This window comes from Carcharodon carcharias, chromosome 8, assembly GCF_017639515.1.
Source record: "Carcharodon carcharias isolate sCarCar2 chromosome 8, sCarCar2.pri, whole genome shotgun sequence".
NCBI lineage: Eukaryota > Metazoa > Chordata > Chondrichthyes > Lamniformes > Lamnidae > Carcharodon > Carcharodon carcharias.
In genome coordinates this window covers 36,693,439-36,711,126 of record NC_054474.1, presented here as the reverse complement: position 1 = coordinate 36,711,126, position 17,688 = coordinate 36,693,439, and the positions used below count along the sequence as shown (strand labels likewise).

Genomic DNA, 17,688 nt, shown 5'->3' with positions numbered 1-17,688 from the left:
AGATGAAGTCTATTGTTTCAGTCATTCAAGGTAAAGGTTGCTCGCATTGCCAGTAAAGATAATGTAATCGCGAATGCATGGTCCCGGTTGTTAAATATTAAAATAAGTTAAAGGGGTAAGAAATACTGAAGATTGTATAAGATTGTATAAGAGGGAGGAAGGACGAATGAAAGTAAGTCTTGTGTTTTGTTGTCCATGTGTCACGTGCCTTTGATGAAACGCCTTTTTGAAATGGTGTTTCATCCCTTTTAAGGGTGGAGATATGCAAGGAACATATCTTTTTACTTCTGTTTGACTGTTATAAAGAACATATCTTTTTATTTTTGTTGGGCTCAGCACTAAAATTACAATAGCTGTAGTTTGAAAGACACGTCCATAGGAACAGGCTGAGAGATATATACAATGTTGCAGTCCTGGAACAGAGTGTGCCACGAAAGGCAGGATGATACCGGAAAGGAGTCCTCGACCAAGGGAGCTGCCAGGAAACAATGCTTTAATTGGCTCCTGACCAGGTGACCAGGTTTTGTGTGAGGGCAGTGCAGCAGAACAGTTCCTAGCCTGAAAGAAAAAAGATCTAAAACCTCTTGTTCCTGTGTGTGGAAGATTCCAGTAATTCCACATTAGCTAGCTGGTTTTTTTCTCCTCATATCTTTATATCCTGCTCTCTCTCTCTCAGAAAACCCCTGTCAAGAGGCAAAGGGTAAAATCACTGTTAAAGACATTGAAAGGCAAGTGCTCCACCAGTGAGCTAAATACTGAAAGTGCTGGGAAGACCACCCCGTGTCATCAACAAGAATTGAAAGAAATTTGAAAGATATCGATCAAAATCAACCCATCGAATCCTGTACTGTGGAATTGGTGCTGTTGAACTGTTTTATCCCGCCCTTAAAATCCATGTTTCTGTGTGTCTTATGTATCTTCTATATGTGTGTTTAGGGTTTTAAGAAGGGGTAGAGTTTAGGTTATAGAATTAGGAACTAGTAGTTCATATTTCTTTCTTTTGCCACTGGTTAATGACTGTTTGCTCAATAAACAGTTATTTATCTATTAAGTTTGCAAACCTGGTGCTTGTATTCTGTTAACCTAAATTAACAGTTCGGTAGAATTGGGGCAATCTGGTGGTCTGGTTGAACTTTTCACATTTGTCTCGGCTCGGGGAACAGTGGGGCTTGATATTACAGTTCATTATCCCCAGTGAGTCGTGACAATTATCATAGCTAAGGTCTTCTTTGACAGCTTAACTTCCAGCCTCAATCATGATGTTGGAATCAGTTATGGTCCGAGCAGTAAGCTGATAGAGCAGGTCATTTGCCCATTGTAGAACCTACTTAATTTTCAACCCATTGATTTCAAATCTCGCAAAATTGGATGAGTATTATAATGGGCTAGCGATTGATTCCAATCAATTACTTCCTGCGCAGTAAAGGTGAAAATTATCTGCACTGAGCCTCCAGCCTCCCATCACAGTTAAGGGAGCATGATTACACCTCCTTAATACACTATAAATGCTGATGACTTACTGTCATCCAAGATGCACTCTCATTTTCTTTTCTTGGACAGAATCAGTGACATAAGTTAACAGCAATAAAAGTTCTTATATAGATTATTACATGGGTTAAGGTTCTAATTCCTACCTACCACCACAAAGGAATGTACAGCACGCTGGGCAGAGACAAGATGAAAAGTAACATCCGCCAGCTTCGAATGAAGTATGCAATCAAAGGCAGGGTCGTGTAGCCGATTGCATAAAAAATGCAAATTCCTAGTGTACCGAATATAACCCGAATGGTTTTCCCCAAAAGTTCTGATCCTGTAAGAAGAGAGTAACCAGGTCAAGCAAAACAGTACTGAGTTATTTTCTACTTTTATTTTACTCCTGTAAGAAATAGGGATCTTTGAGAAACTGTATTTTTTAGAATTGTATAGAACTCTTAACGGAATTAGCTGACACAATTAATTTTCTTTCTCTCTCTCTGAAAAATACATTAAAAATTCTAAGGAGTCAAGGACCAAGACAAGAGATAAAGGTCCCAAAGGGTGTGCTCCCTGCATTGAGGTCACTAGATTCTACAAACATTCCTGAACCAATAGCAGGAAGCCTTCCCATGCCCTGTGTACTCCCATATCGAGCAAATGGCCTCCAGCATGAGGTAAATAAAAAAGAACCAGTGTAGTATTAGGAATTGTAAGGGTTAATAAATGGGACTGTATAAATAGTACCTCCCATAACGATGATGTGAGGGGAGGAGAAGGAGAATGTACATGGTTTCAGCAATATAACACCAGGTCATGGATAGCTGTACATAGTTCAGTTGTATATAATAAACCAGTTTTCATTTGGACATACCAACATCTCAGTAATCATTCCGAAGCTAGACTAACCAACATGCAATGTGGTAGCAGCAGTGATGTACCCCAAAACACTAAAAATTCAACTTTAAAGAAGATTAAATATCAGACCTAAACTGCAGAACTCTGTAAGACTCAGCTGAAGAAATCTAAAGTTGCTACATAGATGATGTGAAGGCATCAAGAGTCAGGAAATCAACTTTTAAAGTCCTTGAGGGCTGCACCACAGCACGTAGTGTTCTGTGAAGGAAATCCTGATCCAGTGATCATAGGCTTTGAGTCTGAGAGCCAAGCAAAGTTCTGGTTAACAACCCTTAAAAAGGGTGACGGATCAATTTTAAAGGTGCACCCGGCAGGCAGCACTGGGCAAACAAGATCCCTAGCAAGGAAAATCTGGCAGTCTGGGTGCACGGTCAATGCCATTACATATAGTAACCCTGCGGCAGCACAAAAGAGAGGAAAAAAACAGAAATGGCTGCAAATACTCAAGGGAAAGGGAGTGAAGAGGTTATTTAAATAACTTAAAGCAAAGCAGTTTTAACAGCTTTGCAGCATTCAAAAAATAAATACCAAGCCTATCTGAGAGATCCCTCAGGGAGAGACAATGACAGCAGTCGGTCTCGGTGAAAAGCCATGGATCCTAAATTTATGCTATTTGAGAGGTGTGGGCTCATGGAAGGATCAAAACAAACTCAAAACCATTCACTTTGAAAAAAAAGATTCTTAAGGTTCCAAATTGCTTCCGGATTGGACAGTAAGTCTGAAGTTGAACAGGTCCACACATTACTCCATAGGGATGTGGCGGATGACATTATTGTAAGATAGGGAATCAATGAGACCTCTGACACATTTGAAGGGCCTTAAAAGCCTTTGATAATTCTTTCAAATTCAACAAAACGGCCAGAAGCCAGGTGAACGAGTTGATGGTTTTATTAATGACCTTTACAAGCTCTTGAAGGATGCATGTACGGTAACCTAATAACAGAATTAATACAGGTCCACATTGTAGTCAGTGTTACCGCTGGATCCCTAACAGACTTGCTGCAATCTAAGGGAGACCTCACATTAGCAAAGGCAATACAGCTGATGTGACATACAGAGTTTTGTAAACAGAACAGGGGCAATATTGAGAGGTGAAGAAAAACCTTGGCTCAGGAAACTTCCAGTGACATCCAGCTCCTTAAGCACAAGAATGTAAAAGAAACCAGAAGAGAAAAGGACAGAAAAGAAGAAATGTAAAAGAAGACTTACAGGCTTGAACAGTGTCCTACAAACATTGCAGAATGCTTTTTCTGCAGAAGAATTGGCCATTTCAGGAAGATAATCCCAGATAAAACCTCTAAGTTTACAGGTTTCAAAGAAAAAAATGTTCACACATAAGGCTATTAATGAAGTTGAAGAATTTCCACCAGTAGAGGGACAATAATGTTTCCTGGGTGAGATCAATGACCACAATCATGCATTCTGGAAAGCAGTTATCTAAGTCAACGGGCATATCACCAACTTTAACCTAGTTGCTGGAATGGGTATAATGGTTTTATCAGACAATGAACCATGGTTTCCAACACATTGCCTGCAGCCAATTGAAGCCCAGCTATATGGTCCAGGGGGGAATGAACTAAAAGTCAAGGGAAATTTACGGGCAACACTCCAGTACAAGAGAAAGCTGATACTGGAAGCATTGTATGTTCTGCGGAATCAGGAATTTTCTCTTTTAGTTAGAAGAGCTTGTGTAGACCTCAATGTTATCAGGAAATTAGAAGTCCATCAGCACACATCCAGTGTGACTTCAGAAAAGACTTCCCAAAATTGTTTGCAGGTTTCGAAAGACTCAAGACCAAATATAACGTTACTTTGCGAAGAGATGCTAACCTGTGTGTCTTTTCACACTCAGGAAGATACCACACCCACTAATGAAACAGGTCCAACTACAGCTGGAAGAGATGACCAGGATGGGAGCTATCTCTCCAATAGCTAAACTGACAGAGTGGTGCTCCAGAATGGTTCCGGTTCCCAAAACTGACAGATCCTTTCTCATTTGTATAGACATTATTCAACTTAACAAGGTCATAGCGAGGGAAGTTTATCTGATGTCCTCAGTGGACAAAAGCTTGGCAATAAAATAGTACCATGTTCGCAAAATTGGATGCCAACAGTGGCTTTTGGCAGGTGCCTTTGGATGAGAAGTCAAAATTACTAACAACCTTCATTACTCCATTCGGGAGATTTTGTTTTAATCATTTACCATTTGGTTAACCTCATCATAGAGACGGACCATAAACCCCTAGTTTCCTTACTTGGTGAAAAAGAGCTCACTACAATGCCCCTGAGGATCCAGAGATTCTGGTTGAGATTTATGCGCTTTGCCTATGAAACGGTTTAGGTCCAGGGTAAGCTGCAAACGACAACAGACACATTGTCCAGAGCCACCGTTGACCATCTTGCCCGGCAGGATGTCAACCTCATTAATGAGATTGTGTCATGTTCGCAGTTTTTTTGCAGCTCAATTGCTGGCAAGCTCAAAACAGTTTCAAGAAATTCGTCACATGCAGATGCAGGATGGGGAATGCATCCACATTCGCCTATACTGCATGCAAGGATGGCCACAGCAGTGTCCCAGTGGTACAGCAGTGAAAACCTATTTTGACCAAAGGAAGCACTTTACTATGGTGGATGATTTGCTGGTGTACAACAAGAGGCTGATGGTTTTGGTCTTTCTCAGGACTGAGATCTTGGAAAGAATACACCAAGGCCACATGGGTATCAAGAAATGCAGAGCGTGAGCTCAGTCTTCTATGTGGTGGCTAGGAATATCGAGGTCAATAGAAGAAATGGTTTCTCTGTGCCAGGTGTGTGCAGTGCACAGACCAGAACAATGGAATCCCTTATCTCAACTCAATTCAGATGGAAACATCTGAGGATGGATCTGTTTATGTTCAATAGAAAATAATTCCTTAGGGTAGTTGATTACTTCTCCCGATGGACCGAGGTCAAACGTCTATACACTACGACCACTGAGACAGCCATTCGGGCTTTAAAGGAAACCTTTGCAACACACGGCATTCAGACCAGGTTGTCTCCGATTATGGTTCGCAATTTGCCAACGATTACTTCACACACTTTGTGGATAACTATGGTTTTGCTCATCTCACAAATTCCCTGAGATATCCCAATCCAACAGCGAAGCCGAAAGGGAAATCTGCACCATCTGAGAATTTTCCGACAGCACTCCTAAATTACAGGTCTACTCCCCTGCAATGTGGGTTGGCACCGTCCAAACCGCTGATGGGCAGGAAGCTCTGAATGCAAATTCCCAACCTGCCCAAAAAATTACTTCCAGGGCCAGAAGTCCAGGATTAATCAAAAAATTTAAGAATGAGAGAAGCCCTAGCAAAAACAACAGGGCCAGAATTTTTACCTCGTCAGGCAGGCGCGCGGGGGAGTCGACAGCGTGCCCACCGACAACTAACTGGCCTATTAAGGCCATTAAAGTCCCCAACTAAATGTAATTTATTGCTGCCCACCCAACCTTACGGTTGGCGGGCAGGCAAAAAGACCAGGCAGTCTTTGCATTTTTCAGGAAGCCTCATCCATGGGCAGGGTGAGGTTTCAACAGCAATTAAAAATAAAAACTTTAATTTTTCATTAATAACATGTCCCTGCTCATGCCCTCCTACCAACCCCCACCCCCCCCCCCCACCCCACCCACCATACCAGGAAGCCACCCAGGTTGATGGAAGGAGAAAAGGTATGGGTACGGGATCAAGGGAAAGAAGGGTTAGAGATGACAATCGTCAGAGATCTTATTTAGTCCATACTTCAGAAGGATGTAAAAACTAGAGGAATCTTTATTTCTATTCATCAAAGGCACCAATCAGTCATACATTTGGAAGAACCAGATGTTGAGTCAGAAATTAATAAAGAGCCAGGGACTACAACTCTCAAAGAAGACCATCCAAGTCAAGGAAAAGGAGTTCAAAGAGAGATGACTGATCTTTCAAGTCTGACAAGGACACGATCAGGGAAGCTTTTAAGCACCCTGCCAGGTTGAATCTGTAATGTCAGGGATTTCGGGGGAGTTGGGGTAGTTTGTAAATATAAATGCAAAAAATATGGACAAAGATTAGGGGGAGGGGTGGGGGGGCGATGTAGTTTAGGGTTTGTAAGGGTTAATATGTGGGACTGCATAAATAGCATCTCCCATAATGATGGTGTAAGAGAACATATGATGAGTGGAGAAGGAGAATGTTCATGGCTTCAGCAGTGTAACACCTCGTCATGGGCAGCTGTACATGGTTCAATTGTATATAATGAACCAGTTATTGTTTGGACATATCAACATCTCAGTAATTATTCTGAAATTAGACTAACAAACATACAACAAATAGGCCTATAGAACTTGAGTTTTCCTGTGTTCATTCGTGTGCGCATTTAGGCTGCTGCTCTCTACACGAGCCCATCACTTCTATTTCTACATTTTTTCCCTCTTTTTCTCTTTACCCCTCCTAATCCCTTTGCTCCTGCCTTTTCTTCCCTCCCAAGTATTGTGCCCTCCCAAATCCCAACCCCAACCATTCAGCATTCCTCAATTTTCTAATTCTCCTGCTGCCATTCCAGGCTTAACTCTCTCATAGCTAAGTCTGCAGATTCCCTCTGTTACTCTCTTGGCAAACTCTGAATGTTCTCTTGAGATGCTTGGCGATGTCTCATTATGAGTAGTAACTCCAACGGCCTCGCTTGCTGATCTTATGATCCAGCGCGGCTGCATGTGACTCATCTTGCCAATCTCTTTCTCATCCAACTCATCCCTCCTAATACTGACCCTGTAAACTCTATCAGTGAATCAGCTCTTCTCCGTATCTTCCTCCATAATTCCCGTACACTTGTGAACAAGGCTCTTGCTACCCATGGACTTATGGTTGATGATTACATCAACATTATGACCTTAATGGAAACTTGGTTGAGGGAGAATCGCATTTTCTTCCTAAGTGAAGCCTCCCTGCCTGAATATCTCTTTATGTTGGCTCTTATCACCAAATCACACCTTGGTCTGTCTGCATAATTATCTGGCATTTTCTCCACCTTTTAGCATTTCACTTTGTTCCACCCTTTCACCTTTCATTTAAATCCTCCTTCTCTATTTCACACCTAAGTACTGTAAAAATGTTCTCATTGATATATCTTCACTGCTCTCCTCCCACAGTCTCTGCACTGACTGACTTCACCCTCCATCTCAACTCATCATGTCGGTTTCCTCTGATTACAATAGCCTCTTATCCTTTGTTAATCTCTCCCTCCACGCAAACTGCCCAACCTGTATTTACAGCCACCTCCTTGCCATTTCATGTAATCTCGCTGCTCCCATTGTAACACTCACAGATATGGCCATCCCTGATCGCTTCCTTGTATCACTCTCCACCCTCATCCTTCTTCCCTATCTTAGCCCTACCTACTTTTGTGTTGGCCCTTGACAAAAAATTATCCCCAAATTCACTTAGAAACTGCACGTTCAAAATCCCAACTGTCTAACCTTTGGCCCTCTGTTCTCCACAACCTTACTTGCAGCTGCTGATTTTCTCAACTGCACCCTCACCTCAAACATACCAAGAACTCTTCAATGAATTCATTGACCTAATCAAAGTATTTGACTCAGTAAATCTTGAGCTCTGTGCTTCAAGGATTTAGATTTCCAAAAAACTTCACAGCAATCCTGCAATTACGCCATGATGATATGACTGCAATTGTCTTGAGTTTGAATATATCTGAAACTGGGGTCAAGTAAGGCTATTTACAATCTACCTGACAGTGGCTATTCACTTCATCAAACATAAACTGACCTCTGGCATCAGTATTAAATACCATCTAGATGGAGAACTCTTTAAGCTTAGTCGCCTCTGTGCCAAAACTAAACTGACCACCATACATACATGATCTAGAGTTTACGGATGACTACAGTGTCATTGTCTATTCTGCACCAGACGTGCAAGCCACTCTCAATCCCTTCCATTCTTCATACGAGAAACTCGGCCTGTCCTTGAACGTTGGCAAAACAAAACTCGTGGATAAAAGCATACCTGGTCAGTCAAATATTCCATCTCCTATATATGCTGAGGGAGAGAATCTGGAATATGTTGAGCGCTTCCCATACCTCTGAAAATACCTCTCTCAAAAGGCCACCATTGACAAAGAGATCCAACAGCAGTCAGTTGCAACAGCTCAGCTTTCCGAAAACTATGGCAGCGCATATGTGATAACAAAGGTCTCCACAGTCAACAAAAATCCTTGTATACAGAGCAGTTATCATCACCACACTCCTCTACTGCAGTGAGACCTCTGATCCTCAGTACTTCCCAGGGTCCTACCATTCATCGTGTATTTCCGTGCCTTGTTTGTCCTGCCCATGTGCATCACCTAACATTTATCTGGATTAAATTCCATTTGCCACTTATCAGCCCATCTGACCAGCCCGTCTATATCCTCCTAAACTAAGGCTATCCTCTTCACTATTTACCATCCCACCAATTTTTGTGTCATCCACAAACTTACTGATCACCTCTCCTACATTCAAGTCTAAGTCGTTTATATATACCACAAACAGCAAGGGACCCAACGCCAATTCCTGTGGAACCCCACTGGACGCAGGCATTCAGTCACAAGACCACCTTCAATCATCACCCTCTGCTTCCTGCCAGTCAGCCAATTCTGGATCCAATTTGCTAAATTGCCTTGGATCCCATGGGCTCTTACCTTCATCATCAGCCACCCATGCGGGACCTTATCAAAAGCCTTACTGAAATCCAAGTAGACTATGTCAAATGCATTGCCCTCATCTACACACCTGGTCACCTCTTTGAAAAACTCAATCAAATTGGTCAGACATGACCTCCCCTTAACAAAACCATGCTGACTGTCCTTGATTAATCCCTGCCTCTCCAAGTGTAGAATAATTCTGTTCCTCATAATTGCTTCCAATAGTTTCCCCACCACTGAGGTTAGCCTAACTGGCCTGTCGTTCCCTGGTTTATCCCTTCCTCCCTTCTTGAATAACGGTACCACATTGGCTGTCCTCCAGTCCTCTGGCACCTCTCCTATGGCCAGAGAAGTATTGAAAATTATTGCCAGTGCCCCTGCTATCTCCTCCCTTGCCTCATTCAACAGCCTAGGATACATTTCATCTGGGCCTGGAGATTCATCTACTTTTAAGCCTGCCAGACCACTTAGAACCTCCTCCCTTTCTATGCTAATTTCTTTAATTATATCACAGTCCTTCTGCCTGATTTCCATACCCATGCCATCCCTCTCACTTGTGAATACCGACACAAAGTGTTCATTTAGAACCCTACCTATGTCTTCTGGCTCCACAAACAAATTACTCCTATGGCCCTTAAAGGGCCCTACTCTTTCCCTAGTTATCCTCTTACTCTTAATGTACTTGTGAAATAACTTTGGATTTTCCTTTACTTTACCTGCCAATGTTTCTTCATGCCCCCTCTTTGCTCTCCTAATTTCCTTTTTAAGCTCCCCCCTACACATTCTATACTCCTCTCGGGCTTCTGCTGTTTTGAGCCCTTGGTTTCTGCCATAAGCCTCCCTTTTTCTCTTTATCCAGCCCTGTATATCCCTCGACATCCAGTGTTCCCTGGGTTTGTTGGTCCCACTTTTTATCTTTACTGGAATATGCTGGCCCTGTACTCTCCCTATTTCCTTCGTGAATGAGTCCCATTGCTCTGACGCAGATTTACTTAAAAGTAGCTGCTCCCAGTCCACTCTGGCCAAATCATATCTGATCTTATTAAAATCGGCCTTCCCCCAATTTAGAACCCTGATTTCTGGCCCATCCTTGTCCTTTTCCATAACAACCTTGAATCTAACGGGGTTATGATCACATCTGCAAAATGCCCCCCCACTGATACCTCTACCACTCGCCTGGCTTCATTCCAGTCCAAGACTGTAGGACTTGTAGACCCTCTCTTGTAGGACTTTCTACATGCTGCCTTAAAAAGCCCTCCTGGATGCATTTTAGGAATTTCGCTCCCTCTAAACCTATCACACCATGACTAACCCAGTTAATGTTGGGGAAGTTGAAATCCCCCACTATTACTACCCTATTATTTTTACACTTCTCTGAAATTTGCCTACATATCTGCTCTTCTATTTTTGTCTGACTGTTTGGGGGCCTGTGGTACACCCCCAACAATGTGATTGCTCCTTTTTTGTTTTTCAGTTCTATCCACATGGCTTCATTTGAGGAGTCTTCTAAGATGTCATCCCTTCTTACTGCTATAATTAATACCTTGATCCCTTGACCAGGTAGTCTCCCCACACGAAGCAGGGCTCACCTGCTGCTGGTAAAATGTTAGCCATGATGGGAAGAATCCCTTAAATTGGTGACTTAATTGTGGATGCAAAATTGGGTGCTTTACCAGACTTCTAGGCCAATATCAAAATGTGCAGAACTTGGTGTCATACTGAGAGTTTACAAAATCATCAATGGTGTTGAGGAAAGGGCTAATAAATATACTGAATTTTGTAGGTACTTACCAAGAACAAAGGCAGATACCCAGTTCGAAATCTGTCCAAGACCCACAAGGAAATTCAGAAGGCAGAATATTTCCCAGTTTGGAGAGAACGTCTGAATCATGCTAAATCCAGTCTGTACAGCCATAGTTCCAAACAGAACATTCTTCCTCCCAAACCTGCAAAGCAGAAACAAATAAAGTTTGAAATATATATACTACTGCGTAGCGTACTTACTAACATACACATAATTTCATGCATCTATTCATTCCATTCACATCCTAAACTAGGCACACACTTTTACATACAAATATACGCTGGTATACACACCATATCTATATTCCCTCAGTTATACAGCAGTCATAAACATTAACACACTTGGATTTACAGAAAAAACAAATGGGGATCAAAAATCTATGATCTTTCCGGCACACACCTACCCTAACTTTGACAAGGGTTCACTATAAGGATTAGAAATTAAGTTGGGACCCAGGTATGCAAGGTCTTAGCTCCGGGATTCTGAGGTGGCATGTTAGAAGTGTACCCTTTACTTGCTCCCCTGAAAAAAAAACTATTAGTATGAGAAGGAGCAAGCCTGGAGGTGCAGTCTTTAGTTCCCACATCCCTGGCGCTGAAAGAAATCCAGTGCAGGATCAGTGGAGATACTATGTATATCTACCTGCTAAACAGTGGAATTTGGGCTCACCTGTGTGGCTAGAGATGGTGGAATTCTCTATCCTTGTGCCCCAAAGAAATGGATTTCCAGTTTTGTTTTTAAATGCTGTGCCCACCTTACAAAAGAGGACATAGCAACAACTGGAAGATGTTTACTCAGACAGATCCCAGCGCCCCCTCCCTAGCCAGCCACTCTGTCGATGGACCTTCCAGCCACTTTGGCAGGCATGTGTCTGAGTCTTATCCAAGTGACTTGTCAAAAAAAAAGCTCTCTTGGAATGTGGCCATCATTGGCAATACAGTCTATTATTAGCGGCCCATAGTTATCCCGAATAAAAACTTGATACAACCGATTGGTTTATTAGACTAAAGTTAAGAGTCAACCACCTATGGGACTGGATACGCATAAAAGCCATACCTGGTAAGGATGGCAGGTTTCCTTCCCTAACAGACATCAGTGAACTCGTTAGGTTTTGACGACAATCCGACAGCTCCACCTTTACCCAAAACAGCTTCTTATTTCCACATTTATTAAACTAATATCACATTCTCATGCTGCAAGATTTAAGCTCATCGTTTGTTGTCAAGTCCTCTGGAATCCAAGTTCGATAACATAACCCCTACATCATCATCCCCCAATTATTGGCAGGGTGTTCACCATTGCCTTAGTAATGAAGAAATCTCACTTTTGCCACGTAAACCTTGAGAAAGTCAGAGGCATAGACCCTGGGACAAGTGCAATTCAGCACTTACAGTGCAATGCATCACATCGCGGATTTTCCATCTTAACCTTGTGACTTCCATGTGGACGGTTTTATTTGGCTCCTCTGTAAGATCCCTTCAATCATAGTTGCTAGCATCCAGCCAATTCAGTTCACCTCACATGACATTAAGAATTGTCTGACCGCATTGGACACAGGTAAGGCTTTCCACCACATCCTGGTCGTAATACTAAAGACCCGTGCACCTGTGCTTGTTATCCTTGAGCTAAACTGTTCCAGTACACTGTGACACCTGAATGCAAACAACAGTACGGAAGATTGTCCAGGTACGTCCTATACATAAAATACAGGATAGTTCTTTCCAAAACTAAATGCTGTTCTACCAGCCTCCTTTTAATCACCAGAAAGGAATGAATTGAATCATTAATAGTGTTACCAATTAACATATACCACTCATGCTTTACCAGAACAAATTGTTTTCAGGCCCTATCACAGCCTTTTTATAGACATGGGCTCTAGAGGTGAATAACAAAGAGGTGAGAGTGAAAGCAAAAAATGCTGGAAATACTTAGAAGGATGCTGCCTGACTTGCTGAATATTTCCAGCATTTTTGCTTTTATTTCAGATTTCCAGCATCTGCAGTATTTTGCTTTTGAAGAGGTGAGAGCAACTGTCCTCAGCATCAAGGTAGCATTTGACTGCACCACCAAGAAGCCTTCACAAAACAGAGGTCAATGAGGATCCACAGGAAAGCCCCTTAGTGGCTGAAATGCTACCTAACACAAAAGATGGTTGTGGTTGTCAAGAGGCCAGTGGTCACAGTCATGGGGTGTCACTGCAGGAATTCCTCAAGGAAATGTCCTCAGACACTTCATTATTGATCTACCCTCCATCCTAATATAAGGAGTGGGGCTGTATGTGGATGATTCTACCATGTGCAGCTCTACTTAGAACTCATCCAACAATGAAGCAGGTCATGCCCGGGTCTGCGGTAGAATGCGGTTACCACCTAGGCTTGTGCTAACAAGCGGTCGGTAATGTTCATGCAGCACAAATATCAGATAGTGACCACCTGTAACAAGGGAAAAAACAACTAGTTTCCCTTAAACTTGAGTGGCACCAACATCATTCAGTGAAACAGCTTGATGGTCACCATTGGTCAAAGGATTAACTGGATTGGTCATATCAACTTTCCGGTCTCAGGATCGTCAGAGATCAGGCGTACAACTGGAGATGCGCATCAGGACCGTGTGGAGGCCCTGAGGCATGGACTTACATGGGAATTGCCTGGGAAGTTTAACTTCTGTTGGGCAATTCCCCTGCTCCCTGGGACCCTCTGCATGTGTCTCCATTTCTGAGCTAGTGTCGGAGACTGCAGGCAGTTTAGCGGTGCTTACCTGAATAGTTACCCAGGAAATGTTAAACAGATTAAAACCTGTTCTAATACCTGGGTAACCACCACCCCCCCCACCCCTCCACCACCACCAAACCCACCCCCGACTACCCCATTTGACCACCCTCCCATCTCCCCCAACTTGCCCTCTGAACCAACTACCCCACTGACCGGCCCTGTCCACTCGACTACCCCCCCACCGACCCGACCTGATTATCCCCCGATGATCTGACTGCCACTACACCAACCCCACCCCCGACTAATTCTCAATTACCCCCTGATCACCCGGCTGCTGCCTGACCTAACTACCCCCACAACTACCCGACTAAAACCACCCCCCCACCGACCCTATCCAACTACCCCCTCAATCACCTGACTACCCAGTCATCCACCTACCCAGCTACTCACTCAGCCACCTTGCCCACCTGCTTACCTCACCCACCTACCCAGACTATCAGCCTACGAACTCACCCAATGACCGACTCACTCATTCACCCATTCGCTCACTATCCCATTCAATAACATTCAAAGACTGGAACTTTAAACTTACCATATGGCAGCTAGTGCCATAAAAAGGGCGGCGTGTCCTATCTTCCCCAACTCCACTCCACTCCAACCATGTCTCCGAGGGACATTGTGCTGCGGGTTTCAGTGACAACTGGAATCGGAAGATCCCAGAAGAAATGCACAGCGAGTCGGGGGAATCTACCAGCGCAGCGGCAATTCACTCATCACTGCCGCTGCTTGGAAGATCCGGGCTACTGTAGCTATGAGTGGAGAAGAGGCTGGGTACACCCTGACACGTGGCTCACCTAATAACTTCTCAAAACCTTGCAACCAGGCTCATGTCAGTAGTAAGATGGAATACTCACTCCTTACCTGGATTGTGGTAGCCCCAAAAGAATTTCAGAATCTCAACAACATTCAGGGCAGAATAATTCCCTTGAATGACGCCAGTGGACTATATCTGCTGTATACACAATTACCATCATCAGTGTACTGTGGATGCAGTAAGTATGATATATAGGATGCACTCAGGAAGGTTGTTTTGACTGCACCTCCCTCCCCTCCAATCACTACCAGAAAGGAGAACAAAAGCAACAGTGTCCTCGGAACACTGTCACTTCCAAGTTCCCCTCCAAATAACACACCTGATTTGTACATCTATCACCAATCCTTCTTCATGACTGGTCAAAATCCTGCACTTTCTTACATCACAATGTTGTTGGGGCACCATCACTGCAAAGTTCAAGGAACAGTCACAGAACCATATTCTCAGGGCAATAAATGCAGCCTGGTCATTGTAGCCCACATTCCAAGATAGCTTGTTAATAAAAGCATCCAATCACCTCCACAAACACATATAAGCATCCAGGTTTGAACACACATAAAATTTCCATGAACACTCACTCACAAATTCCTATCCAGAAAAGTTGACTGTCAGAGATATGGAAATAAAATGCATTGAAACATAGAAAAGTTTAAGCAAAGATGGAAGCCATTCAGCCCTTTGCATCTTTGTTGGCTGAAAAAGTGCAATGCAACTAAATCCCACTTTCCAGCTCTTGGTCTATAGGTACGTCAGTTCAAGTACACCAACAAATATTATTCAAACGTGATGGAGATTCCTGCCTCTACCATCATTTCAGGGGGTTCCAGTCCCACCACCATCTCAGTGAAAAGAAATTCTTCTCAACTTCCCCCTACTCCTGCCAATTACTTTAAATCTATGACTCCTAGTTATTGACCTCTCTGTTAAGGGAAATAGGTCCTTCCTACCCACTTTACCTAGGCCCCTCATAATTTTATACACCTTGTTACTATCTTTGTAGGGGCCGCTAACCTTTCAAAAGAAATGAATTTCCCAGTGACTGACGGAAATTATTGAAGGGCAAGATTTCACGTTTTAAGACTTTTACTGCAACAAACAAACTAAAATCAACTTTGATCAAATGTTAATTAATGGGCAACTAATACATCCAACTAAAGAAAAGGCACTTTCACATTAACTAATGCATCTTGAGATGCATCTCATGAAACCCCTTTGTTCTGTACTACACTTCTGGCACATATGTAGCATTACAGGAACAGTACCCCAGTAACTCCCAACTCTCCAGCAGGCTCATTTCTCTCCACCACATTAAGTGAAAACTTTGAGTGTGCTTCAAAAATTGTTCAACTTAGCCTGAAGGTGGAGTCATCCGATCCTGTTGGCGGTGGGCATCATAGTGGGTGGGGGTGGCGGCAGAAATTAGCTTCATGCCAGCATGAAAGCGCAGTGGCACCATCTGATGGTGTCCGTCATGGCAGAACGCGAATCCCGTTGTAGGCCAGCGTGAACCCAATTTGCATCCTGGTATTGGGATACAAAGTAAGACCCGACCAGAATCATCCCTCCCACATCCGATTTACCGTTACACCAGTGGGAAAGCATGCTGGCTCAGAACATGTCTGGACAATTGTGACGTGCAGAAGTCGGGACTTACCATTGGGGCCTTGCTCAGATTGCAAATATCCGAAGAGTGGAAGATGCTGAAGCCCCACAGCTACCAGACCCTGGAGGAACACGTGCATTGCACGCTGGGTTAATTCTGATGGACGTGGCTCTGCCACAAGAGGCTCTTGGAAGGTGGGAGAGGAAGACACAGGTTTGAATGGGAGAGGAAGGTCTACCAGGTCAGGAGGGGGGGTGAAGTTGGGAGGGGGAAAATGGAAGTGTCGGTGTGGGGCGGAGTTGGGTGGGGGGTGCTGGGTAGTTGGAGGGGAGAACAAAGATGTCAGGAGAGTGAGGCTGGGAGGGGGAGGGGGAGGAGAGAGTACAGCGGGGAAGAGGGTGTAACAGGGGAGAATGCAATTGGGAAGGTAGGCGTAAGGGGCGAGAAAGGTGTAAGGGAGGGAGCTCGGAGGAGGGAAGGTGTCTGGGGATGGAGGGAGTTCAGAGGGGGAAGGTGTCGGGGGAAGGAGGGAGTTTGGAGGGAGGTGTCTGGGCGGGTGGGGGGAGGAGGAAGTAAGGGGGAGTGTCCAGGTAAACATGCAAGGGAAGGGTCTGTGCAGTCAATGACTGCCTCCTGGGGAGCAAACTGAGGGCAGGCGTGGTAGGAGGGAATGGTGAGTGTGAGGGGGGACAGAGGGAGCCGGGAAGGTGGAAGGGTGAGGGTGTCTCGGTAGCTGTAGAAGGGACAGCAAAGGTGGTTGGTGGGGACTCGGAGGCAGGCATGGACCTGGGAGTGGGAGGGAGGAGGTCAGGGAGGTGAAAGTGGAGGGGGGTGGGATTCACAGGAAGGTAGGGAACGTGTACATTCACCTGGACATCCTGGAAAGATAAGGGTTCGGGTTGGTAGGTGACATTGGGGGGGGTGGAAGGTGATGCCGGGGAGGTCAACAGTGATGTGGGAAACAGACAGGGGTGACTGGGGGAGGGGAAAGGGTGGGAGAGCTAACAACATGCGTGATCACGATTCTTGAAATGAAAGTGAGCAGAGCCTCTTGTTGGAGGGGCACAGATGCTGCATGGGAGTTCAGTCAATGGATGGGCAAAGACGCAGGTCAGCTCAGATGGACAACTGAAAGCACACCCCAGCAGGTGGCACTGAAAATGCTCGGAACAGTGATGTGAGTGTGATGGATGAAGGCTCCATGTTCCTGGGAGAGTGCTTACATGAGGCTCCAAAAGGCCCAGCCACACACACATCTCCATCTAGAATCACTCGTGGTCCAGCTGCGTGCAGCTGAACCGTTAATAGGGGGATGCATTGGGAAGACTCGTGAAGCCTGCCACTGAAGCTGAAAGCCAACATTACACATTATTCAGTTGAAAGTGAAACATTTTCCGAATATAAAGTGACAAAATGTGCTCACTCATGCAACCACTTGTGACCAGGAGTTCTTGAACTTTTCTAGACTTACCTCTTCTTCTAGCTGCAGCCCTGACATCCACAATAGGGGTGGAGACAGCCTGTGCAATGGTTGTCCCTGCTGCCTCTGATGACTTTGGCATGCGTCTTCCTGAGTGCCGAGGCCTTGAAGGCCCCA

The 17,688-nt window shown here is 44.3% G+C and overlaps 1 protein-coding gene across 1 annotated transcript in view; it reads right to left on the bottom strand.

The window, feature by feature from the left end:
• LOC121280733 (solute carrier family 22 member 5-like) overlaps positions 1–17,688 on the bottom strand; it is a 160,272-nt gene that overhangs the window by 68,465 nt on the left and 74,119 nt on the right. The window contains exons 3-4 of the mRNA XM_041192868.1: positions 10,891–11,045; positions 1,639–1,810 (exon numbers count right to left, since the gene is read on the bottom strand). Of these exons, the coding sequence (XP_041048802.1) occupies positions 1,639–1,810; positions 10,891–11,045 (327 nt within the window). The remainder of the gene's footprint in view (positions 1–1,638; positions 1,811–10,890; positions 11,046–17,688) is intronic.